At 41.3% G+C, this 25,845-nt stretch overlaps 1 protein-coding gene across 1 annotated transcript; it reads left to right on the top strand.

Moving 5' to 3' along the window:
• The first annotated feature begins 1,213 nt into the window (after positions 1-1,213).
• Positions 1,214-12,724, top strand: dact1 (dishevelled-binding antagonist of beta-catenin 1). The gene is made up of 4 exons (XM_060828413.1): positions 1,214-1,977; positions 3,915-4,047; positions 7,347-7,502; positions 10,571-12,724. Exons 1-4 carry the CDS (start codon positions 1,636-1,638, stop codon positions 12,454-12,456), a joined length of 2,517 nt encoding a protein of 838 aa, XP_060684396.1. The 5' UTR covers positions 1,214-1,635; the 3' UTR covers positions 12,457-12,724.
• The last annotated feature ends 13,121 nt before the right edge of the window (positions 12,725-25,845 follow it).

Here is a 25,845-nt window from a genome sequence, read left to right as displayed (position 1 = left end):
TTGCTGCCAATCTTTGTTTCCAATTTATCTATCTCCTAACTGAAATTGGCTCTCCCTTGACTGTTTTCACACTATTATTTCCTGTCTTTTTTCCATAGCTAACCTGAACTCTGTGCCATTGTAACTACATTGTTCCATCATGTCCCCCTAGTGTTCTTTGATCCACTTGTGACACCCCATTCTCTAGAAACAGATCCAACAATATCTCCCTTCTGGTTGAATCAGAAATATATTGATGCAGAAAATTCTTCTGCCCACACTTTGGGAAGTCTTTCCCTTCACTCTGCCTTTATTTTACTATCCCAGTGTATATTAGGATAATTAAAGTCCTAATGATAACTAATGCAGATCCCTATAGTTGAGTGAGTCTTATTTTGAGTAGGATTTTAAGTGAGTATAGATTGGAAAGCTATACATTTTCTCCCTTGTTTAGTACTGAGTTGATGCTTATCTGTCGGTATACTTGGTGTCAACTTTGAAAAGGTTTGAAGTTTGGAAAGGGTTAAAACACCGCAGTTTGACATCGAGCTTTGAACTGTTTTATCTGGAAACGTGCTGTAAACATTTTGCGCGGCTGTTTATTCTTTGCCTTCGCACCGCCGATATGTTTACTTTATAAAAGGAACATGCCCTTTTTATCAAGATGGCAGAAAATGAACTAAAATCAAACTTCGCGCGTTATTTCTCAACGCATCCGAGTTGCTATGGTGCTCCATGCAAGCAAGTAGTTATCCCATCTTTCAGACTGACCCTATATACGAATATTGTCCAAACTAATTTATTGAATAATGCAGGAAAAGAATCACAAAACCAAGAAGTGTTGCTAGCAACATGAGTTTCTGTACTATGTCTTAATTTATTTTGATGTGGCTTCGAAATACACAGTTTTGTTTCAAACGATCCAATTTTCAAAACTGTTAATATCTGCATATGATTATATATTTTGTGCAACACTGTGCAGCTGCCAGTAAATTATTCCTCCTCCGTGTATAATATCTATGGGACAGATTAAGGTCCATTGTCATTTTGAAAATTGCACCTTGGAAATATTGATGGATTTTTAAACCATGACATTCCTAGCGTCTGCATTTCCCCCCAGTCAGTTCCTTTCGCTGAGCTTAAAATGTCGAGGATTTCTTTGTTTGAAGAAACGATACTGTGAATGTGCAAAGTTTTAATTTTAAACGTTGAGGGTCTCTCTTGTGTTCATTGTCCAGAAGAGGCGCTATCCTTGAAACGAAGGTGGCGTCCCCGATCCTGTTTGATGTAGCCGCGCAGCTCGGCTGGAGTTCATCACATTTTGATTAGTCGATTAGATCAGTGCCTGTGGCGGGGCGGCGGGACGCAAGTCGCGGGCTCACGCATCGACGCCCCCGGCTGCCTCTGCATTGGAGTGAAGCTAAGTCGGATAGCGGAGCTGTCAACGGCGGGCGCTGCAGCAGCTTTCTGGGCAAGGGGAACATTTCACAATCTTCATCTCATCTGTCACCCCGGCAAAAAAAAATACACACCCAGTTGGTTCACCAGGACACTTTTTAAAAAAAACGAAAAAGAATACAGTACTCGAACTCAACAAGCACTGGGGAGGTGAGGGCTGTTCTTTGCAAGAGTTCGTGTAACCCGAGCTCCTACCTAATGCTGAAGCAGACACCCACTCTCCTCACGATGCCCGTTACCGGGGATCGGCATCCGTGCAGGCTGGAAGGGGAGAGCCGGAGCCGGGAGAAGCCAGAGGCTGACAGCGATCGGTGCCGAACCCGGGACAGGCTGGAAGCGACCTTGGCGGGGCTGGGAGAGCTGGATTTCCTGAAGAACAGGCAGCAGTACTTGGTTCGGGGTGCAATGGAATTACTGAAACCTGCGTTACACACTCCAGCTCTCAAAGGCGACCAGGGAAAGGGATCTCAGGGAGAACTTCATCTGACCCCTGAGGAAAAACGATTGGAAGACAACATTCTCATGTTGAGGAAACAATTGGTGAGAAATTAAAGCAAATCAACTTTAAATATTATAAATTGTATCATTGCAATTATCATATTTTTTGTAGTAATGAGATTTGCTGACTTTTTTTTGTTTCCAAATGCAATATCTTAAATTTTAATTGATCATTTTATTGCTACGCTTTGTATCATGGCTTGTGATGTCCGGACAAAGTAAGGATTATATTTTAACTTCTGTCAAAAAAAAAGCCTGTCCGATTCAGAAATAATTTAAATTCCGTCCGCGCGAGGGATCTCACTTGTTTTCCTATTTACTTTGAACGACCTCCCTGCCACTTGATTAGATATCTGTAAAATGTACAGCGCATTGTTTTTTTTTGCTGATTCAGTAACTGTAGGTTTCAGCCGGTGAATAGTGGGCGAGCTGAATCCCATCGCTTTTGTAATGGATTACCAATCGAACGATGCGATACAGTACTGCATCTAAGGTGTAAGGGGGAGCTGGTCGTTAATGGCAAATTCAGCTGCTGCATTTTAACAACCTTGAGCGAGTTCGATTAGAGGTCTTTGAATGGCAGAGAGGAAGGGAGACGTGACTTTTTTAAAACCAAAAAAAAATGCAGTAAATTAACTTCCTGCTAACGAAATAACTGCAAAAAAAAACTAATCTCTTCTTCGGAGGAGGTCCAGCTGCATGTTTTAAAGCCCTTGCTCTGTTACAATAGCTACAAGAGTGACTGAAATTAACTTTACAAGCGAACCTAAGCTCTCCCGCTGAGCTGGGGGGAGGACCCACTGTTTATATGAAGCGATCAGCTGACTGAAATGAATCATTCAGAGCGTTTTTCTGTACAGTGTCCCTGCACCAAGTGTAGAACAATAGATCTGGGCTATAACCTAACAACATGGAGTAATTAATCACAGACTCGGGTCCCCAGATCACTATTCCGGCTGTTGATAGAATCGGAGTGTTACTGGAGAGTTGCTGAGTCTGCAGTTTTAGGGTTCGCAAAGCCACCTTGATGTTTTAAAGCAAAACAAGGGAACACCCCCCACCCCCCCTTCGGCAACGGTTCAGTTTGCTTTCCTGTGAGCTTTTATTCCAGCTCATCTGCAAGCGCCTCGTTAACGCTTTTTTTTAAAAGTGAGTTTAATTCGATCATATTTAATACCGGAGACGTGAGCTCAGAAATGATCCGCTTGCCCATTGCCAAGTCTGACTCCCGACATCATCAATCACATTGAACTTTCTGTCACGCCAGATTCACAGGGGATCGAGACATTACGGGTGGAGGTCTGAGAATGTGCTTTGCCCGCTTTCTTTTAAAGAAAAAAATACAACAAAATAAAAGCTCATATTGCCTCTGGAATATCTACATAATAAAGCTTTGTTTAAAACCCGGAACAGTCACCGTTAGCCATTACCTCCCAAAATCTTGTAGGTAAATTACTCACCGAGATGGCAAGCTGCCAATAAAAAACATGTTCTACAAAGAGTTTCAACTGTGTCTTGACTCAAATAACCTTAAAAAGAGTATTTTAGTTTACTCAGTAGTTGCTTTATTGGGGAAAAAGAACCGCATTCAATAATTCTCCTATGGGACCCCAACAACGTTATTACATTTTTTCAAAAAAAACTTTAAGAATCCAGTTTTAATCCATTCAGCCTGCGATTTTTATACACCCGAATGTATGCAGCAGTGTTATAAGTTCGCTGATGGAACCAAAATGGAAACGGTTCAGCATTTACAGAATTCTGTCATTTTAATAGGAAACACGCTTGTAGTTTTATGGTGTGCCTGCAATGGTGGAAGTCAGACGTAGGATCATCTGACACAGTCAATGAATAGAATCACAGTGTTTCTTAACATTCTCTGGAAATTGTGGCACAGCTGAACTTTTCTAAAGGGAACATGGTCACAGTGTGGAGAGTTCTGCAGTTGATTAAAATGTGTTCCTGTTCAATCTTTTCAGAACTGTTTGAGGAGGAGAGATGCAGGTCTCATAAATCAGCTCCAGGAGCTGGATCGACAGATCAGTGACCTTCAGTTGGATGTAGAAAAGACTCCAAATGACAACTTAGAAACAGATAGTCGACCCAGCTCAGGTCAGTATGTTATTGGCAACCAGATATAGGTTTTACAGGAGGATCCATGTCAGTAGGAACTGTGAATTCTTGCTAAACTTTTGGAATATTTAATCTCTTTTTCAATTATCAAATTTGTTTCCTAACTCATAAGATCTTGTTGATTTAAAATCCAAGATCCAGAATCAGGCAACAGCACACTCTGAATAGAAATGTTTTACTGCTATCTTTTTTCCTCTGTAAGCAGACTTCAAAGGCTTAAAACTCAGAGAGCTAATATCTTGTCTCGTATAAGGATATTAGGGTGGGGGGTGATGGTGATAATGTTAATGTCACTGTACTTCAGCCCAGGCTAATTGTCTGGGGACATGCATTCAAATCCCAGCTGATGGAGTTTAACTTCCATTAATTCACGTGGAATGTCAAGCTGGTCTCAGGAATGGTGACCAAGAAACTTCAATCTGCTTCACTAATGTTCCTTAGAGATGGAAATTTGAAATCTATACTCAATCTGCCTACGCCTGACTCTAAATCCAAAACAACACGATTGACACTTAACTGCCTTCGTATAAGGGTCCCCCTTGTCCTCACCTAACACCGCATCAATCTCTGCATCCAACACAAAATCCTTTAAATGCTTCCACCAACTCCAATTGGACCACACTACCAAGAACATCTTCCCCTCCCCACTCCTCTCCACCTTCCGCAAGGACCCTTCCCCTCGCCAATCTTTGGTTCACATCACTCTCTCCTCCAATTCCGCCCCCCCCAAACCCACAGGTACCTTCCTCTGCAACCAGAAAAGATGCAAAACCTGCTGGCACACCACCCCTCCTCACCTCCATCCAGGGCCCCAAACTGTTTTTCCAGGTGAGATAGAGGTCCACCTGCCTCTCCTCCAACCTAGTTTACTGTATCTGGTGCTTCTGATGTGGTCTTCTCTACCTCGGGGAGACCAAACATTAACTAAGGGAATGTTTCGCCGAATCACTACCCATTTTCATTCCCTTTCCCACTCCCTTTCTGACCTGACCATCCTTGGCCTTGTCCATTGCCACAACAAATCAAATCGCAAATTGGAGGACCAACACTTCATCTTCCACTTGGCAATCTACAGCCCAGAGGACTCAACATTGACTTCTACAATTTCAAATAACCTCCCTTCCCATCACCCGACTCCCTTCCTGGATCCTTCCACCTCCCCTTCCCCTTCCCCTGCCCTTCCATTCCATTCATTGACCCTTCCTCCTAGCTAACAACCAGATTTATTGCTCCTATTAATTAGCCACCAACTGGATTCATTCCTCCTATTGACCAACCACGTTGTACACCTACCCCACCCCACCACCTTGCCCCAACCCCATTTACCTGCAGCTCCCCTTACACCCTCCCCCAATCCTGAAGAAGGGTTACACCTGAAATGTTGACTTCTCCATCTCCTGATGCTGCCGGGCAAGCCAAGCAAATGCTGGCTTTGTCTGTGATGCCCCCATCCCATGTAAGTACAATGTGAAAGAAGCAAATGCATCATTGAAAGTCTTACAGTTGATTGTTTTAAAATACAGAAAATTCATTTTGACATTTAACACTTACACATTCTCGGGATGTCCAATAGATATGGAATCACTTTGATAGTCACTATTGTAAGGAGAAACATAACACAAGGTTCCACAAATATCAATGAGAAAAATGATCAGTTATTGTGTTTTGAGTCATTGAATGAGGGTAAATGTTGGTTAGGGCACAAAGGCTCCTTCTTGCTCATTTTCAAACAATAGCATGTGATTTTTTTTACACCTGCTGAGATGGAACCCTTGTTTAAAATCTGATCTGAAAGACAGAAAAGAATGGTGGAGACCTCTCATAGTATTGCATTGAATTGACTGAATTGCCCTTAGTTTTCACATAATAGAATACTTGTTTTTCAAGTTATTTTGAGTTTCCCAGTGGTTCAACAGTAGAGATCTGTGTCTTACTAACTCATCCAAAATTAGATGTCTTGACAATCCCACTTTTGATCGCTGGTGTATGTTCATTAACTGATTTACACTGCAAGTTGGTAGGAAAGAAAATCTGGTTAGCCTTTTCTGGTCCTGTTCACTATCATGCCAACAAGGTGACAAATGTTGATGCCAAATGGGGACACATAAGGCTTGGTTGTCACTCGTCTGTATTCATATAATCTATTGACACTAACCATCATCTCTCAGAAATGAAGAATAGTCACTTGGTTGAGGTACTAATAATTTGCTATTACTGCATGGAATTATATCCCAGCATATTTCAGTGCCTTCAGGAGAGAAGAAGTAAGCTAAGGGAGATTGTGGAAATGTTATGATAGATGGAAAAATTACTATGCAGATTAATGTAATGAACTATTATGCAAATTATAGTATGATAGCATATTTTGAATATTTTTAGTTTGCTTGAAAGATTAAAACTCCTTTTGACCAAAAAATTTATTCATAGTATGTGGATAGTTTGAAAGCTCCAAGATTTAGGTGCAGTAAAGAAACTATCAATTGATAAACAAGGAAGCATTTAACAAATATACAGAGGATGTACCCTTTTAGGTTTGCTTTCTTTGCCATATTGAGTAATCTTAAATGTTAAACTAAAGCTCATGCCACATAAGGAGACCATTCCACCAATTAGGACGGTAATGGTTCTTTGCTAGAACAATGCAAAAATAAGCCCATTGCAATACCCTGCTTATATTCTTGTATTTTTCCTCTGCTTCAATGAATATTTAGAATCTTCTAAAAGATTCAATAGCTTTTGCCTGAATGACCCACTATGACAAAGTTTGCCATATAATGGCTTTCCATTAAAGCATTTTTCTAACTTCTTTCCTCAGTCTCTCAATGACCATTTTAAATTAAAAACCCTTGTCTCTAACTCCCTAAACAAATGATGTAGTCTTTGCCAATTTACCCATTTCTCTTTTAAAGTCCCTTTTAGCCTTCTCTGCTTCACTGGAAATTGTCTTGAGATCTCAAGTCTGAATTACACTTGCAACCCAAAGGAAATCCAAATTCATGTTACCAGAACTGTAGTATATATAGAAAGATATCTAAAGGCAGAGGCTGTTGTCAAGTCAGCTTACTTTCTACTAATATGGGGTAGCTGAGAAGGCTCTTGGATGTACTAATCTATAATTGGTTGAGATTTATTTTTTGAAAATCCTCTATGGATATCAAATTTAATCCAAATAATGGGTTTTCTATGCCATTGAGTCAACTGAAAACCTACTGCCTTTAATAAATTTTTGTCAGTGACCTTGCATATTGGAATTTTCAACCTGCTTTCTGTGTTAACAGGTTTTTATGAATTGAGCGATGGAACATCTGGATCACTTTCGAATTCCTCTAATTCTGTTTTCAGTGAATGTCTATCCAGTTGTCACTCCAGCACCTGCTCCTGTGGCCCACCAGATGCATCACTGAACATCACAGATGGGCGACCAAAATCAGCAGGTAGGAGGCACATGAGAGCAATATGATTGAAAATCTGTCAATGATTTTATAATATGGTTAGGTACAATAGAAATAGAGTTAACTGTCATTGTTAATATAAAAAGCTCCTCCTTGTTACATCATATGCTGATCAGCAGTTCATTGTCAACTACTCATTTTGCTAAGAGTTAAAAATCACACAACACCAGGTTACAGTACAACAGGTTTATTTGGAAGCACTAGCTTTCGGGGCACTGCTCCTTCAGGTGGTTTTGCTAAGAGATTGTCATATTGGTTGATTGGCTTTTAGGAAGAACACCAAAACTCTTGGATTAATCCATATTTTTCAAGATATCATTTTGAATGTGATGAAAAAAAAGTTAATTTTTGATTCCCATCAATTAATTGCATATTAAATACCCAGTTGGAGGCCTGTTGTTGCATTGTGATAGAGTTCCTACCTCTGACTTAGAAAGCTAGGGTTCAAGTTTTACCTGTGCTAGAGATGCATTGCAGCATGTCCGTGCAGATTGATTAAAATAATTAAATATTCAATTGCTAGCACTTGAAATTAGCAATGGAGATTTACATTCCCTTAAAGATCAGAATTTGAACATAGGGCAGGTGGTTTTGTCTAAGTTGTTCATCTGAGTCTTGTGTCTTTGGTTGGATAAATCATGGAAAAACTTTCTACTCAAACTGTTCTAACCATGTGTTTAGAACAGTCTGTTTTGTGGATGTGCAAAGGTAAAACAATCTCTACAATTAATGCTGTTTCAGAATAAACAAAGATTTGGAATTAAGCAGCATAGTTGCGTTTACAATGGAAGCCTTTAAGCATTAAAAAGATCTTGAATTGGATTTAACATTCTGATTATGATTGCTGTTAGCGAGACTAGAAGTTAACTGGGGACTGACACACATTTATGGTCCATAAAAGCTGCTAAACCTGGTCATTCGATGTCTGGCCAATTAGTATGGGTGATGTGACGTTATCACAAAATCATGCAGTTGGGTTGGCATTAATGTTGGAAAGCTCTCATGTGGTGACCATGCAGGAGTGGGTGCCCTATTTACAGGACGACCAGTCAAATCTTTGAAGGTTTTCATTTCTTCCTTTTGCCAGTTGAGTATTCAGATGCTGCCTCCTGAGATTGTTGAGGTTGCCTTCCTGGTGTATCAGCATCATTGTATCAACATCATGGACAGCCTCCAATTCACGTCTCTTGTGTACTACAAGATGAATTAATCAATTTCTTGTCCATGCAAAGTGAGGGACTACTTTCAAGTTGCCACTTTAAGAAGTGGGCTTCTGCTCCTTCAGTGAAGGTGTGGTTTTTAAGGCTTAGCCCTCTGACTGCAGTAGGCAGCCCCTGAGAGAGGGTCTGTCCCACACAACTTAACCAGTCCCTTGGTGCTTTGGATTCTCTGGGTGAGAACACAATTATAGGCTAAATGCCTGTGTATGTGACACCAGCTCAGGCATACCCTCCTATGAGTTGCCAGGTTTAATTGTGCAGGTTTCTCTAACCACATGAGACTTTAATGCACTTAAGAAGACACAACAAAATATGGCAAATTCTAATTTAAATTGTTTTAACAGGCTCATTAATAGCCTAATAACTTTTCCAGCCACAAATGGATCAGTTAGCCAGATTGGCAACATTCATTGCCAACTTTCAGGGGCGGTTTTCGTACTGCATGTTGACAGGAAAGTTCCCTGGAGGTTAATTGTCCCCAGTTGACATTTCCCCATCATGATGAGCTGGATTTAATTCTGATCCTGATCACTGAAAGATCGCACTGATTATCTTCTGAAATGTGGTTGTAATAAGGCAATGTCTAACTGGAGTGAGAGGCATCCTGCACCAGTCTAGGTGCAGAAACTATTTACAAAATTCAAACTGATGTTCAAGACTTTAAAATGAATAATCAAAACTGAAGTATCTTACAAAGCTCCAGAACAGTACAGGAAGGCACAAAATGCCTCATTATAGGACTCTCTTCATAATTTGTAAATGGTTTCTATTTAAAAAGAAGTTCAAAATAGAATGCTACTAACTTTGACTTCTGTATGTCTTCTGACATGGATAGTGTACCACATCTCGGTAGATTCTTCACTGTAGCCTGTTTGTAAAAATAAATACAAACTGTGTGCACTCCCGCAGATGTGAGGAAGCCTTTGAATCTGGCATCAAAACTGATAATATTTTATACACTAAATAATGTGAATATACAGGATAATGTCTATTATATATGAAGATACTTTTTGTTTTAAAAATGGCTCTAAGCTAATGTAGTGCATCTCACACTGCAGTGTAGCAATAAGCTTCACAGCTCTACAATATTGGTCAATCTCTGGTCTTTGGTTTCCTGATCCGATGATTTGTTCAATAATTGAATTGTTTATTATGAAAAAGGAAGCTCACTAAGGTACTAAAAGTCGCTGGCATCTTGGTGCCATTATCAACACCCTCAGGAGAAAAAAATGAATAAAGCAGAGCAAAATATTGAAATAAACTGCAATAGCTGTTTTGTTGTCTGTGGCAAAGGGTTTCCCAACAGTGAAAGCAGCAGACAAAGGGTCACTAGATTTGAAATGCCAGCTCCGTTTTTGTCTCTCCACAGATATTGCCAGACTTGCTGAGTTTCTCCAGCACATAACTGTTTTTGTTGTAAGGTCTCCAGCATACACTGTTCCTTGTTTTGTTTTAGCAAAAGTAATAGTAATGCTGTGTTGTTAACGTATTCAGTTTTGGAGCTCTCTTAGTTTTATGAATCTGTAAGTTTTTTTTGCTTTTAAAACAATATTTTGCTATACTTGTCAGATTTCTGTTACCTGAATCCAATGCAAGTATTCTTTTTAATCGTGGAATCAATCCAGCAAGTTTAAAATGTATGTATTGAAGTGGTTGCTTCTTAGCAAGAAATGGAACACTTGCTACTTGGTCAATTCTTCACTGCCAGCCTGTTGTAAAAATAAATGCAAAATGTGTCAGCTCTCAAACTTCCGAAAAATTGAGGACTCTCAAGTAGATTTGTTGGATTAAACAGATGTAGAATTCTGACTGCTATTTGTGTATTCACAGAGGATTTCATTGGCTGGATGGATCGTGGAGAGGGCCTACTCGATTGCCAGTATCCGGGTATTGTTCGCCGCTCCTTCTCTGCACCATATTCTAGCTCAGTTGATGTTGCTGCTGACATCCATCCCAAGTATCAATGCGATTTGATTTCCAAGAATGGTAGTGATGTGTATCGATATCCAAGCCCTCTACATGCAGTTGCAGTCCAGAGTCCAATGTTTTTTCATCCTACAGCTGGAAGTGTTAAAGAGGAGGAGAAGTCCCAGTATGGTGTAGCTGACCTGTCAGTGGCACCTCAGTTGGAGCCTGTAAACATTGAGTCTGCTGTTCCATCCTCTCAGAACAGTTCCTGCCCAGCTGTACACCCTTCAACAATAAAAAGACTTGATAATTACATATTTGGTCTTATTCAGAAGAAAATCCAGCTCGTCAGGCCGAATAAGCCGAGAACAAGCCTGAATACTGATCCACTAAAGGGAATCTTGAAGCAAGGTAGTATCTGTGTTAGACAAATTTCTTGTATCTCACCAGGTAGTAATGAGTTGAAAGTGTTCAGAAATCTCTATACAAATCCTCCTGTATCCAAAACTTCAGAAAACAACGTAACGTCGCCACAGAGGCAACTTCTGAACAATGACAATATACAAGACAACAAAAATGCACAACAATGTAAAATTGAATCAACAAATAACCGAATAACGTTTCTTCAGGACAGTATTACTGAATCGCAGACTAGTAGCCTTTCAAAGAAGAGGACTAATGTGGCAAATGGACTGTCTAAATGCACTATCCCTGTAGATTGTCAAGAAGGGAATAGTGAATGTGGCTCTTGCACACCTAAAGATAATTCACATCAGTGTGTGACAGTACATGAAGAGACCAATGTTGTACAACCTCCTAAAGTGGTGTCCCCTAAAAAACTCACAAGGCCACCTCCATCATCTCCCTCTGCGGAAGAGAAACCATCACTAGATTTCAGGAGTGAAGGGTCCTCAGTGCAGAGCTTGGAGGATGGTGGGCAGTTAGTGAATGCCCAATTCATTCCAGCACAGCAGCAAATGGTAAAACCCCATAAAGGTACGAAAAATATAAAGATGATCAAAGTTAAGAACACTGCTTTGAAGTCCAGAGCAAACTGTGACATGGCTCCCGATACAAATGTTCAAACCTTAAAACAAAAACCCAAAGCTGTTGTAAAAAAATGCCATTTTTCCAGTGATGTTGTCCATGTAAAGCGAAATGTAAGGAGGGTGACTTCCAAAGCAAAGAATGGATTTTATACGTTATCTGAGAACAGCATCCTCGGTCGACAGTCTGGGGCTAGACCTGCTAAATGTAGTGGACAAGGAAGGGAAGCTGTTCTGGTCAAATCCAGATACAAACAACGTGTCGATTACCGAAAGTGGAGATCCCCTGTTGACGTTTCTCATGAAGAAGCAATCAGACGATTTAGAAGACGCAACAGGAGAGAAGCACTCTGTCATACGCCTGGTGTGTATACAAAGACCAATTTGACGAATAATGGTATTTGTGCCCTCAGAGGAAGTGATTCGGAATACTCTGCTGAGTGTGAATCGCTATTCCACTCCACTGTAGCAGATACTAGTGAGGATGATCAGAGCAATTACACAACCAATTGCTTTGGAGACAGTGAATCTAGTTTGAGTGAGGTGGACTTTGTAGGGGAAACTACTAGCTCTAGTGACTCTGATGAGAATGGTGCCGTAGTCTGGCCTCAGTTTACCCAGTCTCGTCCTGTGCAACTATCTACTGCTGAGGTAAAGAAGCCTCCACCAAAGGCTTTTGTCAAAATCAAAGCATCTCACAACCTAAAGAAGAAGATTCTCCGTTTCAGATCTGGATCACTAAAGTTAATGACAACTGTTTAAAAGAATATCTGACATTTGGTGTATTAAAAAACTGAAGGTGATATTGGTTCTTATTTTGATTTGTATATTCTAAGATAGGTATTTTAAAAGCAGTTTTTCCTGTCAGAATTAAGCATGTAATAAGTTTTTAAACTCTCAGTATTCTATGTGCATGACTAATTGTTCCAATATTCGCACCATATTGTACACTGCTAACTGTATATAGTACTTGTATATTAATACAATTTGTTTTATGCAATAATAAATTGTCTACCTTGAATCTTTAAAATGTTTTGAAATTTGACTTTACTTTTTATCTTCACATTATGGTCCTTGTGCATTGTAGCTTGCAATTAGGGAGAAATGAAAATGCAACATAATGTTGTCTATTAAGGCATTTAAAAAGAGCTTATTTATTATGAATAATGCCTATCATATAGATAAATAGTTCTCACATTGGCTAATGCAAGGCTCATTATTGGTCTCATTGGCACCAAGGCATCATGGATGTAATTAATGTAACCAGCAAAAAGAAATCACACAGAAACAGGAAATTTCACCTAGCAAATGTGCGTGATCCTTCCCCCTAAGTCACCTAATTTGTTCCCTCTTATGGAATGACAACATTGCAATGATGAAGAAAGAACTACATTTCTTCCCTTATCTGGACAAAGCAACAAATAGAGTCATGGAACCCTTCGATTCAAATTGCCTATGCCAACCAGACATCACCATCTGACCTAGTTCCATTTGCCATCATTTGGCCTATCTCCTTCTAAACCCTCTATTCATATACCCATCTGATACCTTTTAAATGTTGTAATTGTATACACCTCCATGGAAAATACAGCAAATAAATAAATGGGTATGAGTTTCACTTTTTAAAAAAAAATTCAGTTGCTAAGTGGGCTATTAATATGGAATTAAAATCTAAAATGTTCCCTAGTATGAGTTGATCTAAACCTGAGTACAATAGGGATGTGATTAACTTGAAAGTTCCAGTGTGTTGGAGTCAAGTAAAATCAGCTGAGTTTCCTGCATTTGACCAATATTTGGTTCCTTGTACTGACTGTAAAGCCAGTCATGAGGGGACTACTGCTCTGAAGATATGGATAAACTTTGAGTGAGAAAATGAAGGTTTTGGTGCCTAAACTTGAATGAGAGGGGGAGTTGCTCTGGGAACAGTGCGTGATAAGATAGAACTGAAATGGGACAAAAGAGACGACATAAATGCTGCAATGCCAGTGTGCATTTTCAGGAGGAAAGGGAAAAACTAGAATTATTTTAAATCTTTGAATAAAGATCTGTTACTTTGTTATTTACCCAACACCTGACCCAACCTAGCTATGTCTCACTCTACTGACTTGCCTACTTACCCACCTCACTCACATATCTATCTACCTATCTACTTGACTCACTTTTCCACTTCTCTCTCACCTTCCCCATCTGTCACTCCACCCAATCCTGCATTCACCCACTTACTAATACTGAACTGCACCTTTGAATGCACTATACAGTGGCTGTTGCAATAAAAAGTGGGTGCACTCCTCCTCGTCTCCCAACCCCCATATCTACTTTGCTTTGACAGAGCTTTCTGAGGAGCACTATAATCCACAACTCAGGAAATATTATTCAAGAAAAGACTTGGAAGGTTGTGGAAGAAATGTAGAACACCCAGTGAGTTGGAGAATTTTTAACTGGAGTGGCAATCCGATGATTGATTGCCTCTCAGAAGGTCCAGCTTATTGTCTCATGAAGTTAAGAAATAGATACAGAAATAGGCTAAAGACTGCATTCATAACATTGATCTCAATTCTACTTCTGGATTAGTGGTGCTGGAAGAGCACAGCAGTTCAGGCAGCATCCAAGGAGCAGCGAAATCAACATTTCGGGCAAAAGCCCTTCATCAGGAATAAAGGCAGTGAGCCTGAAGCATGAAGAGATAAGCTAGAGGAGGGTGGGGGTGGGGAGAAAGTAACATAGAGTACAATGGGTGAATGGGGGAGGGGATGAAGGTGATAGGTCAGGGAGGAGAGGGTGGAGTGAATAGGTGAAAAAGGAGATTGGCAGGTAGGACAAGTCTGGACAAGTCATGGGGACAGTGCTGAGCTGGAAGTTTGGAACTAGGGTGAGGTGGGGGAAGGGGAAATGAGGAAACTGTTGAAGTCCACATTGATGCCCTGGGGTTGAAGTGTTCCAAGGTGGAAGATGAGGCATTCTTCCTCCAGGCGTCTAGTGGTGAGGGAGCGGCGGTGTAGGAGGTCCAGGATCTCCATGTCCTCGGCAGAGTGGAAGCGGGAGTTGAAATGTTGGGCCACGGGGCGGTGTGGTTGATTGGTGCGGGTGTCTTGGAGATGTTCCCTTAAGCGCTCTGCTAGGAGGCGCCCAGTCTCCCCAATGTAGAGGAGACCGCATCAGGAGCAACGGATACAATAAATGATATTAGTGGATGCGCAGGTAAAACTTTGATGGATGTGGAAGGCTCCTTTAGGGCCTTGGATAGAGGTGAGGGAGGAGGTGTGGGCGCAGGTTTTACAGTTCCTGTGGTGGCAGGGGAAAGTGCCAGGATGGGAGGGTGGGTTGTAGGGGGGCGTGGACCTGACCAGGTAGTCAAGGAGGGAACGGTCTTTGCGGAAGGTGGAAAGGAGTGGGGAGGGAAATATATCCCTAGTGGTGGGGTCTTTTTGGAGGTGGCGGAAATGTCGGCAGATGATTTGGTTTACCTCTCAATTCTACTTTCCTACCCAATCTCCATATATTTTGATTTCCTCATGCCCAATATGTTTGATGATCATTCCTACTCTGGGAGGGAACAAGATTTGGCTCAAATTTCAACAATGTATAGGCAGTGCAATTTTTTAATGCTATTTACATTTTTATATCTTGCTTTTTGTATCTTGTCATTTTATCACTGATCGCATTGACCTTTTCACATAATGTTTCTCTGATCCTCCTGAGGTGAGTTGGAGTAGTACCATGGGAAAATCCGCTGTTGAGGCCAAATGTCATCACGTCACTTCAACTTCAGTTTTCTCTTCCTCTGTGTGCTCTAAGAGTGCTGCTTGAAATGATTTCCCCACTAGTCATGTGGAAATGCTGGCAGTGGGGCTAGTGGAGTAGAAGCTGAGTCCCTACCCATTTCCACTATACCTGTTATCAATGATTTCTGGGTCTGTCAAATGGAAGGAAGTGATAGTGTTTAGGTACTTGCTATAATGACCTAATTCTGCATTCACATTTTTCTCTGGTTCTTTCATATCATCTCTCGATGCTCATGCTCATCTTGTCTCTGAGACTTAACCCCTGCTTTCAAGTTGCCATTCTCACTAAACTGATAACTATCCAACTTAAATCTGTCTTCATACCCGTTAATTAGTTGCATCTCCTCAAAGACCTTTTTTTTCTTTTCAAATCTATCGCCATCAATCCTTTCTCATAGACATACTTTTGAATCCTCAGTTCTTGCAAACTACAATTTAGCTTCAAGTTCAATCTTCATTTCAAAATCCTTGAATATATCCGCACTTTCTTAGTTAACACTTACAATTTCCACAAAACTCAAGTTTGAATGATCTTGCTTCAGGCCTTGGCGCAACATTTTGCAAAGTCACAAATGAATTCTCTGTGACTGTGATCATGGTACACTAACCCCCCTAGTTCCTCTTAACCTCCAAAGCTCCTCCTTTGTTGACCAGCTAAGTTGGCTGCTTTCGCCTGCTTCTACTCTTACCCAACTAAGTTGTAATCAGACAATATTTTGCAATGGCATCTCTTTCCTCCTCTATTTCCTCTGGAGTATCAAGAATGTAATGTTAGCCATCTCCTACAGTCATCAGAATGGATGGCTTTTTCATGAAAAGAGATAGGATCAGGTTCTGCATGTATACTAACAACTTCTTGTTCTATTTCCAGTGCCTGTTTCAGGAATTTATTTATGGAAAAGTTAATTTCTAAGTGAAGCTTAATCAACAAAATAATGTGAATTTTAGGTCAGAATCTTTCATGGATTTTGTAAACCTTGAACTCACCAACTACTCTTAAACAATAGTTTTAGGGAAATGTTTGAGATGAAATGTAATTGAAATAGATTTGTCACTGACTAGGATGGCAACAACATTTGCAATAAAAGAAAAGATTGTAACAATATCAAGAGTATGTACAGAAACATTGATACAGAAGCTTTTATGATTTTTATTTTAAACATACTGGATAGTATTGAGCTCAAACATTTTGGGTTGAATCTTTCAGCTTTTTGGCCAAGTGTGAGTTACGTTGAGTTTGGGTGAGTGATTCTTGCAGCAAGGCTGCAAACTCTCTGCATTGACTGGCATTGTAGCATTTAAGACATCTCTCATGTCCCATTTCTGTTCTGTCTTATGCACCATTCCCAGAGCAACTCCCCATCTCACCAAATATCCCCAGAATTAGCCACATCAATGGGGTCTGCCCCATCTGAAAAGGGCCATTGTGTGCCTAGACAAGCAGTGTCAGTACAAAGTTGCCCTGCATGGTTCCTGACATTTGTCCCAGACATGGCAGTTAGGGTGAATCTGCTTTCTGGGCAGGGTCCTGATGCTCCTGCTAGACGGGGAGCTGCACAGACAGGACTTCCTCTTCTCCCAGGACATGTAATATAAGCCATGACCCTAGACCATGTCAGCCTAGTTCAAGATTGCCACTCAGGATAAAGCACTCTCAGCAACTTGGAGGAATGCCCAGGTGTGTAGTCAAAGACTAATGTTCTTCTCTGTTCCGCCAGGGTAAGCACCAGTATCTTCGCTCCAATACAAGGGCGTCATATTAATATTTTTCCAATTCACTGGAGCCTTTCCCATGTCCAGGGAATTTTGGAATATCATCATTAATTGGTATCTCTGATGCTACTTCCTTTGAGACGCTAAGATGTCAACAATCAGATGTCAATGAATGATATCTCCCTTGATTGGTCTGAAGCCTGCTGATAACTGTGGCAATCTTCCTGGTTCTGTGACTGAACTAAGTGGCACAACAAGACAGTAGTGATGTGAGGCTAGTATCTCTGGCTGGTGGAGTGATGTGCAAAAAGGCAAAGCAAAGCAATTCAAGGTAGGGATGCTGTGAGCATCCAGGTAAGTTTAGAGTGAGTGACAGCATGAACATGAGTGGAGAACCCAGTGATATAATGTAACCTATCCAAACCACTAGCTGGGTATACATTCCTAAGCCCAAAGTTTCCAGTGATAGTTGTCAGTGCAGTACAAGGTGTAACATTGAAGTGTCATGCAAGTGGACCAGAGATATGCATGAGGGCTCTTAGAGATTGGTACATGTTGAATGCCCATGTCTGTGGATGTGGGGGTGCCCATGGAACACACCCAAGATATTGGTGCCTACTGTCCAACGTGGAGGTCTTTTGGAGCAAATGGCAAGTTGAAGATGCCATGGACCTTCTCTAGTCTCCATGTCAAGTATTCCCAATGGTTAGTTTGTATGGTGATTTTGGTAAGATTGCAATCTGTTATGAGTTGGCTGTCAGCAAGCTATTTAATAAGCAATAGTGGGTGTCAAACAGGAACTTGCCACTACCTAACACAATTCTGACTACACCGCTTGAGAAAGAGAAAAAAGATGCAACAAGATAATCTTGATGTCGAGATGCCAAACATCTCATCCAATTCTATCACCCATCCCATCATAGCTCATGTCATTCACAGCCTGAAAAAAGTCTGCACTTTACTTTGAAGACATCATTAGTGAAGCAGTTCCTTGTAGAATTTGTTGCAGATAGATATAAAACTCAGATTCAAGAATTTTTAAAAATCCTAATCTTTTAACATTACTTCTTTATTCTACATTAGAAAAGGTATTTTTGTGAGCAGTTTCACAACATGGTTTGTTTCCTTTGGGTGAAGTCAACAGGGTCGAAAAGTAGGGATAATAAAATCATTGCTTTTGAATTAGTAAAGTTTCTAAGCCAAGTGATTATGATGTTCTAAGTATAATGAGTTCATGAGTGTCAAAAACTCTGAATGTGCTTATTATGCCATATATTTAATTGCTTATATATAACAAGTATTTTGCAACACTTCCCATGTGAATGACACAGTACAATGCTGTATTGATATGGAAGTGTCATTTTTTAAAAAATATGTTCTCATTTCAGACACTAAACCACCTACGAAAGATGTTAAAATTTGCTGAATTAGCAGCAGCATCTGTCATTCTTTATGTATGCATCACAACTAAGAACACTTCTATCCTTACATCATGTTCATAGTTAAAAATATTCCCTAACTGAGAAATAGTAATAAATAGGAACCCAGGCTGATTCATTAACTCCCTTGATGATAGTCACTCTCAAACCAATTTTAATACCCATACCACTGACCTTGGTGATTTAGCAAGGACTAAGGTTGTTTCCAGAATTCTCAGGCTTCTATGGTTCAACACTATACTATGCATTTTTTAACCAATGGGTTATTAGGAAGCAGGAAAATCTGAACAATAAATTTCATTTGGGTGTGCTTTCAAAATACAGTGTTGACATTTTTTTCCCCATTTTTAAAAGCATCATAGTTAGAATGGTGTTTATAGTAATTTAGAAATATTTTAGAGACAATTGGTTAACTGATATCTGGTTGTTTAGTTTAGTCACTGACTGCAAATTCAAGTTTACATAATTTTTCATTTACCACAAATGTTCATCAATTATGTATTGCTAGACTAAGCACAGAAGGTGGACCTCATTATCTCCCACAAGAATAGGGAAATGATAGATTGCTGTTAGTTGACCGATCTAAAAGCAGTTCAGCTGTTTTAAGAGAATTTGTGAGAGCATCAGCAGAAGGCTGACCTGAAAGGTCAATGATGTGGTCAGCTTGTGGCCAGGTGGACAAACTTAATACCTGAACAACTGCTCTCGAGCAGCACTAAGCTGTTGCCTGTTCCCTAAAGGAAGATGATGTCAGGGGATTTGATTAGCAAAGACCTACAGTAAAAACATTGTACAGATTACTATCGACATGCCTGTGGGACCGGGATTAAACCTGACTGGTTTACAGCTAAAGAAGCTGGTTCCTGTCAGATGACTATTAAATAATGACTCACTGTGAAATTGTGTAGCTTGTGAGCCTCAGAAAGTTGGAAATGGATTTTTTAATCATCAGAAAATGTTGTTTTAGAACATTCTGTTGTCTACTCCCTGCCCTACTTGGTCATAAATTTGAAGGAGATATTTTTTGTGGAATAGTTTTGGATGGCTTTGGTCTGCCAGATTGACAAACACTTAATTGGCTCATACATTTTCGCTGATAAAAAGTAAAACAGTGTTCCAACACTTCACAGGCTCGTTCCATATTTTCCCTAATTGAGTGAAGACATTGCATAAGACATTGTTGGATGGTTGTTCTTAAACCAGTAATCCAGAGACTTTAACTAATAATCTGGAAGTATTATTCCACATCCTTCTATGGCAATGTTTGAATATCAATTCAGTTATTTAAATAAAGCTGGATATTTTGTTGTTGGCCACGGGAAACCAAGTGGCTGCCTTTTAAGGAAAGAAACTTAGCATCCTCAACTAGTCTGGCCTACACATGACTCCAGATCTACTCACTGCCCTTGGAGCTAGACTAGCTAGCCACTCAGTTGTGGATTAGTAGTGCTGGAAGAGCACAGCAGTTCAGGCAGCATCCGAGGAGAATATTTTACTGCTTCTCAGATGCTGCCTGAACTGCTGTGCTCTTCCAGCACCATTAATCCAGAATCTGGTTTCCAGTATCATTGTTTTTACCTAGCCACTCAGTTGTATCAGCTGCAAATGTGTTGCTGGTCAAAGCACAGCAGGTTAGGCAGCATCTCAGGAATAGAGAATTCGACGTTTCGAGCATAAGCCCTTCATCAGGAATAAGAGAGAGAGAGCCAAGCCGGCTGAGATAAAAGGTAGGGAGGAGGGACTAGGGGGAGGGGCGATGGAGGTGGGATAGGTGGAAGGAGGTCAAGGTGAGGGTGATAGGCCGGAGTGGGGTGGGGGCGGAGAGGTCAGGAAGAGGATTGCAGGTTAGGAGGGCGGTGCTGAGTTGAGGGAACCGACTGAGACAAGGTGGGGGGAGGGGAAATGAGGAAGCTGGAGAAATCTGAATTCATACCTTGTGGTTGGAGGGTTCCCAGGCGGAAGATGAGGCGCTCCTCCTCCAGCCGTCGTGTAGTTGTGTTCTGCCGGTGGAGGAGTCCAAGGACCTGCATGTCCTCGGTGGAGTGGGAGGGGGAGTTAAAGTGTTGAGCCACGGGGTGATTGGGTTGGTTGGTTCGGGCGGCCCAGAGGTGTTCTCTGAAGCGTTCCGCAAGTAAGCGGCCTGTCTCACCAATATAGAGGAGGCCACATCGGGTGCAGCGGATGCAATAGATGATGTGTGTGGAGGTACAGGTGAACTTGTGGCGGATATGGAAGGATCCCTTGGGGCCTTGGAGGGAAGTGAGTGTGGAGGTGTGGGCGCAAGTTTTACATTTCCTGCGGTTGCAGGGGAAGGTGCCGGGGGTGGAGGTTGGGTTGGTGGGGGGTGTGGGTGCCGGGGGTGGAGGTTGGGTTGGTGGGGGGTGTGGGTGCCGGGGGTGGAGGTTGGGTTGGTGGGGGGTGTGGGTGCCGGGGGTGGAGGTAAGATTTTTTACTCAGTTGTATCAAACAGGTACAAGAAAATATATGATTATGTGTCAAATAACACCCAAAATCCTTCTCATTTGCCCCAAATTTAAAAAAAAACTATTCTGAACAATGAACCAGAGAATGGCTGTCACCTCTTTCATTAACCTGAAACTGGCATAATGTTCTTTCAGTCTGCAAATTGCCAGGGCGCTACATATTCATATGAGTAGCTTCCAGTATACTTAAGTGTATCACATTTGCATACCCAACTTACAGTTTAAAATTAGTAGAAGCGTAGCTCTTAGCACAGTCAGATTTATTGCCTTGACTGATCAGATTCATCCTGGTTGGTTAAAATTTCAGTGCGGTGCTGGAAAAAGCATGGCAAGTCAGGCAGCATCTGAGGAGCAGGAGAGTCGATGTTTCGGGCAGGACCCTTGCTGCTGTAAACATCGACTCTCCTGCTCCTCGGATGCTGCCTGACCTGCTGTGCTTTTTCTAGTGCCACACTTTAGCAACTCTGACTCTCCAGCATCTGCAGTCCTCACTATCTCCTGGTCTAAATTTAACCAAAACTTAACAGTTAGCTGTCCATCATTGTCTGACTGGGTTATTCTACATGACAATGCCCCTACCAATTAGAATCCATCTGTCAACTAATTAGTACTGTCTTCTCATACAGTATATAATTGTTGTTTCCTTTTTCATTAACATTTTTCCAGGTATTCTAATGAGTATAATTTGAAAACCATCAGCAAAAATCATATTTTATCGGTACATTCATGTTCTGGGCTGCCAAACAGCTACCCACTATCATTACTTGGAACTATATTGCTCTTCCTTCAGTGCTGTTAGGTTAAAATCCTGGAAATCACTCTCTGCAGGACTGTGGGTATAGTTTGATTACAGGAAGATAGCTGACCATCATCTTCTTAAGGACAATGTCATGGATAGACAATAAATGTCATCTTCGAGGAGAAAGTGAGGTCTGCAGATACTGGAAATCAGAGCTGAAAATGTGTTGCTGGAAAAGCGCAGCAGGTCAGGCAGCATCCAAGGAACAGGAAATTCAACGTTTCAGGCATAAGCCCTTCATCAGGAAATTTCCTGATGAAAGGCCTATGCCCGAAATGTCGAATGTCCTGTTCCTTGGATGCTGCCTGACCTGCTGCGCTTTTCCAGCAACACATTTTCAGTAATAAATGTCATCTTTCCTACAATACAAACTGAATGAATGAAAAGTCTCATTGGAGAAGAAGGTTCCAATTTGACCCTCAGTAAAGTGATCTGAATTTCAACGGCATTTGGGATACTACCATTAGGCAAAATGCCTTCGGATAGGGAGAGAATATTCAGCAAGGGTCACTGTTGAGACAATATCTTTTGAAAGGTGTGAAATTGCGAATAGTGAATGCTGAGCTAGAGCCTGAGCAGACTGTGATTTTATTCCTGTTTAAGTAACGTGCTGACATTCAATTCCTTTGCTCAAACCTATAGAATACTCAGTCGGATTACGTAGTGTACCTATCACGAATCAGAGCCTTTGCAATCGCAAGGAAGAAAAAGATCCCTGCTCTTTGTATCTGGAGAATAAAGCACTCCTGAGGCTTTGTATTTGTTTAACGGCTAGTCAGTCATTCCAAGAAAAGTGAAGTGTTTTTCACAAATGTATACAAGATAATTCATGCTAAAGAAGTTGGAGTCTGTCTTTAGTGGTGCGGATGCAATTTAACTCTTTAAGACCAGCATTGCTGATGTCATGATTTAAATTATTTAATGGAAGAATACCAAATAGAGTTCAATACTGGGGTTGTGTATACATCCAGAGGAAGTGAGGACTGCAGGTGCTGGAGATCAGAGCTGAAGATGTGTTGCTGGAAAAGCGCAGCAGGTCAGGCAGCATCCAAGGAGCAGGAGAATCGACGTTTCGGGCATGAGCCCTTCTTCAGGAATCCTGAAAAAGAGCTCATGCCCGAAAAGTCAATTCTCCTGCTCCTTGGATGCTGCCTGACCTGCTGCGCTTTTCCAGCAACACATTTTCAGCTTGTGTATATGTCCCCTGATTTTAAGGATCGGTTGGTAGTAATTATTTTACGTGTCATGACATTACCTAACAGATTTTTTTGGAAGGCTCATGGAAATTGAATACTCAATGGATGGCTTAAAGCTTTTATTTTAGAGTGCCTATATAGGAAGCTGGATAGGTGCAGGCAATCTGATTTGTTTGAAAAGGCCTTAAAGGCCAGTGTAGCCTCAGATTACAAGGCTGCATTTTCACAAAATTTGGTCAAGTGTGAATGCTGGGAGATTTCATGACATGTTTATCTCTGAGTGCTTCAGTAAGCTTGCTGCACAATTTTATGGTACTCACCTCATTACTTTTGCACCACACTTCTATGATTCTGCTGTCTCACTAGCTTGTGCTCAGCAGTGCCAGACTGTTCAGCGTTCACACATTGCACCATCTTTAAAGCTCAGCTATGTAACACTTCAAATGCTGCTGCAAGCAGGTAATAGCCTCTCTTGGTTCCAGTGTGCAAGAATCTCCAAGGGATATGACCAGTAGAGACAAATTGGCACCCTGACTTACTGACAGAGACCTGGAAGCCCTGGTGAACAGTGTAGTGGAGAACAGGACTGTCTTCTTTTGTCAGGACCACTAGAAGAGACCATGTCACCAGACACTCCTAGCCTGATCTGCAGTTGCCAACCAGGCTAATGCCAGTTCCATGGTATAGAGGAATGCCCAGCAATGCAGGAAGAAGACGAATGACCTTCTGAGCCCCACAGAGAAAGGTGGAATTTGGCTCATCCTGTGTTTCTTCCCTCAAACTCACGCTAACTCTTCGGAACCCAGATCCTACCCAGGCTGATGGCCTATTATTTTCATAATTGTGTGCAGCATCCTCTCCCAATGACTGTCGCCCACTTCACTTCCCCAGGTTACTAACCCTTCCTGACCTCTGCAGGTACTATACGCTCACTTGGGACACCTCACCAACATTCCCCCATCTGTGCCTCATCTAATGGCCCAATTGCTTCCACCTCAATCCGTTCTTGTTCTTATCTCATTCCAGGAGAAAATGGACCACAATAAGAAAGAGAGGGCAAAGATGAGTCGTGGGATGATTATCATTTGTCTGTTCACCCCAAGGGAAGAGAGATTCCTTGCATTAGTGGGAGAGGATAGAGAAGCTCATGTGGTGATGTCGTGTCTCCACAACCAAGTAGGATTCATTATGATATGAGTGCTGCCCACACCCTCAACACCCATTGCCACCACAGTGAATGCATTCATAACATGTCCAAAACCTCTACCTTTATTTCACAACTCATCCCCAATCTTGTCTCCTACAGGCATGAGTGACTCCCTACAACCTACAGCTGCAATGCCAGCATACTTTTGAGTTGCAATTCCTCTACATAAGAGTGTAGGGATGGGTTGGGACAGCAAAGAATTCTGCTCTAGGAAGCTCGAGGTTTCTTCCACCTCGAGCTTCCTAGAGCAGAGGAACCAGCATGATTTTAAGGATGTTGACAGATTGGAGAGCATGTTGTCTTGTCTTCTTTCTCTTCAGTTCAGTACCAGGTAAAGAAGATGATTGTGGAAGACATAACCATATTGCAATTCCATTGTGGTATAGATGGAGGGAAAGACTCACGAAAATCTTACACTCTCTTTTGTCATCTCTCTACGTGGCTGTAAATGTTGGTGCTACACAGGTTAGTTCTTAATTCTGGTTATGCATGGCAACTACACTCATAGCAAATTTCCATTAGGATAATATAAATATATTAATATAGGATTTGTTTTTCATTAATTACTTAAATTCTAGAATGGCTCCCAATGATCAGAAGTTAGTAAAAGCAACGTTGCTTTTTAAAAAAGGAAGAACGTAGAAAACAGGAAACTAAGGAAATGTTAGCCTAATTTAAATCAGTAGGCAAAATACCACAGTCAATTAACAGGAAAATCATAAAACGGCACCTCATAGAGTCATAGAGATGTACAGCATGCAAACAGATCCTTCGGTCCAACCCGTCCATGCTCACCAGATATCCCAACCCAATCTAGTCCCACCTGACAGCACCCGGCCCATATCGCTCCAAGCCCTTCCTATTCATATACCCATCCAAATGCCTTTTAAATGTTGCAATTGTACCAGCCTCCACCACATCCTCTGGCAGCTCATTCCATACTCATACCACCCTCTGTGTGAAAAAGTTGCCCCTGAGGTCTCTTTTATATATTTCCCCTCTCACTCTAAACCTATGCCCTCTAGTTCTGGACTCCCTGACCCCAGGGAAAAGACTTTGCCTATTTATCCTATCCATGCCCCTCACAATTTTGTAAACCTCTATAAAGTCCCCCCTCAGCCTCCAACGCTCCAGGGAAAACAGCCCCAGCCTGTTCAACCTCTCCCGATAGCTCAAATCCTCCAACCCTGGCAACATCCTTGTAAATCTTTTCTGAACCCTTTGAAGTTTCACAACATCTTTCCAATAGGAAGGAGACCAGAATTGCACGCAATATTCCAATAGTGGCCGAACCAATGTCCTGTACAGCCGCAACATGACCTCCCAACTTCTGTACTCAATACTTTGACCAATAAAGGAAAGCATACCAAATGCCTTCTTCACTGTCCTATCTACCTGTGACTCCACTTTCAAGAGCTATGAACCTACACTCCAAGATCTCTTTGTTCAGCAACACTCCCTAGGAGCTTACCATTAAGTGTATAAGTCCTGCTAAGATTTGCTTTCCCAAAATGCAGCACCTTGCATTTATC

The sequence above is a fragment of the Hemiscyllium ocellatum genome, chromosome 8, assembly GCF_020745735.1.
Source record: "Hemiscyllium ocellatum isolate sHemOce1 chromosome 8, sHemOce1.pat.X.cur, whole genome shotgun sequence".
NCBI classification, from domain to species: domain Eukaryota; kingdom Metazoa; phylum Chordata; class Chondrichthyes; order Orectolobiformes; family Hemiscylliidae; genus Hemiscyllium; species Hemiscyllium ocellatum.
This window is presented reverse-complemented; position numbering and strand designations above follow the sequence as displayed.

What these genes read in the sequence shown, in the direction of transcription:
- dact1 (XM_060828413.1), top strand. Translation starts at nt 1,636, where the DNA reads ATGCTGAAGCAGACACCCACTCTCCTCACGATGCCCGTTACCGGGGAT. An exon ending in TCATGTTGAGGAAACAATTG is followed by an intron (nt 1,978 to 3,914) that starts GTGAGAAATTAA and finishes CAATCTTTTCAG; the next exon opens with AACTGTTTGAGGAGGAGAGA. An exon ending in AGATAGTCGACCCAGCTCAG is followed by an intron (nt 4,048 to 7,346) that starts GTCAGTATGTTA and finishes CTGTGTTAACAG; the next exon opens with GTTTTTATGAATTGAGCGAT.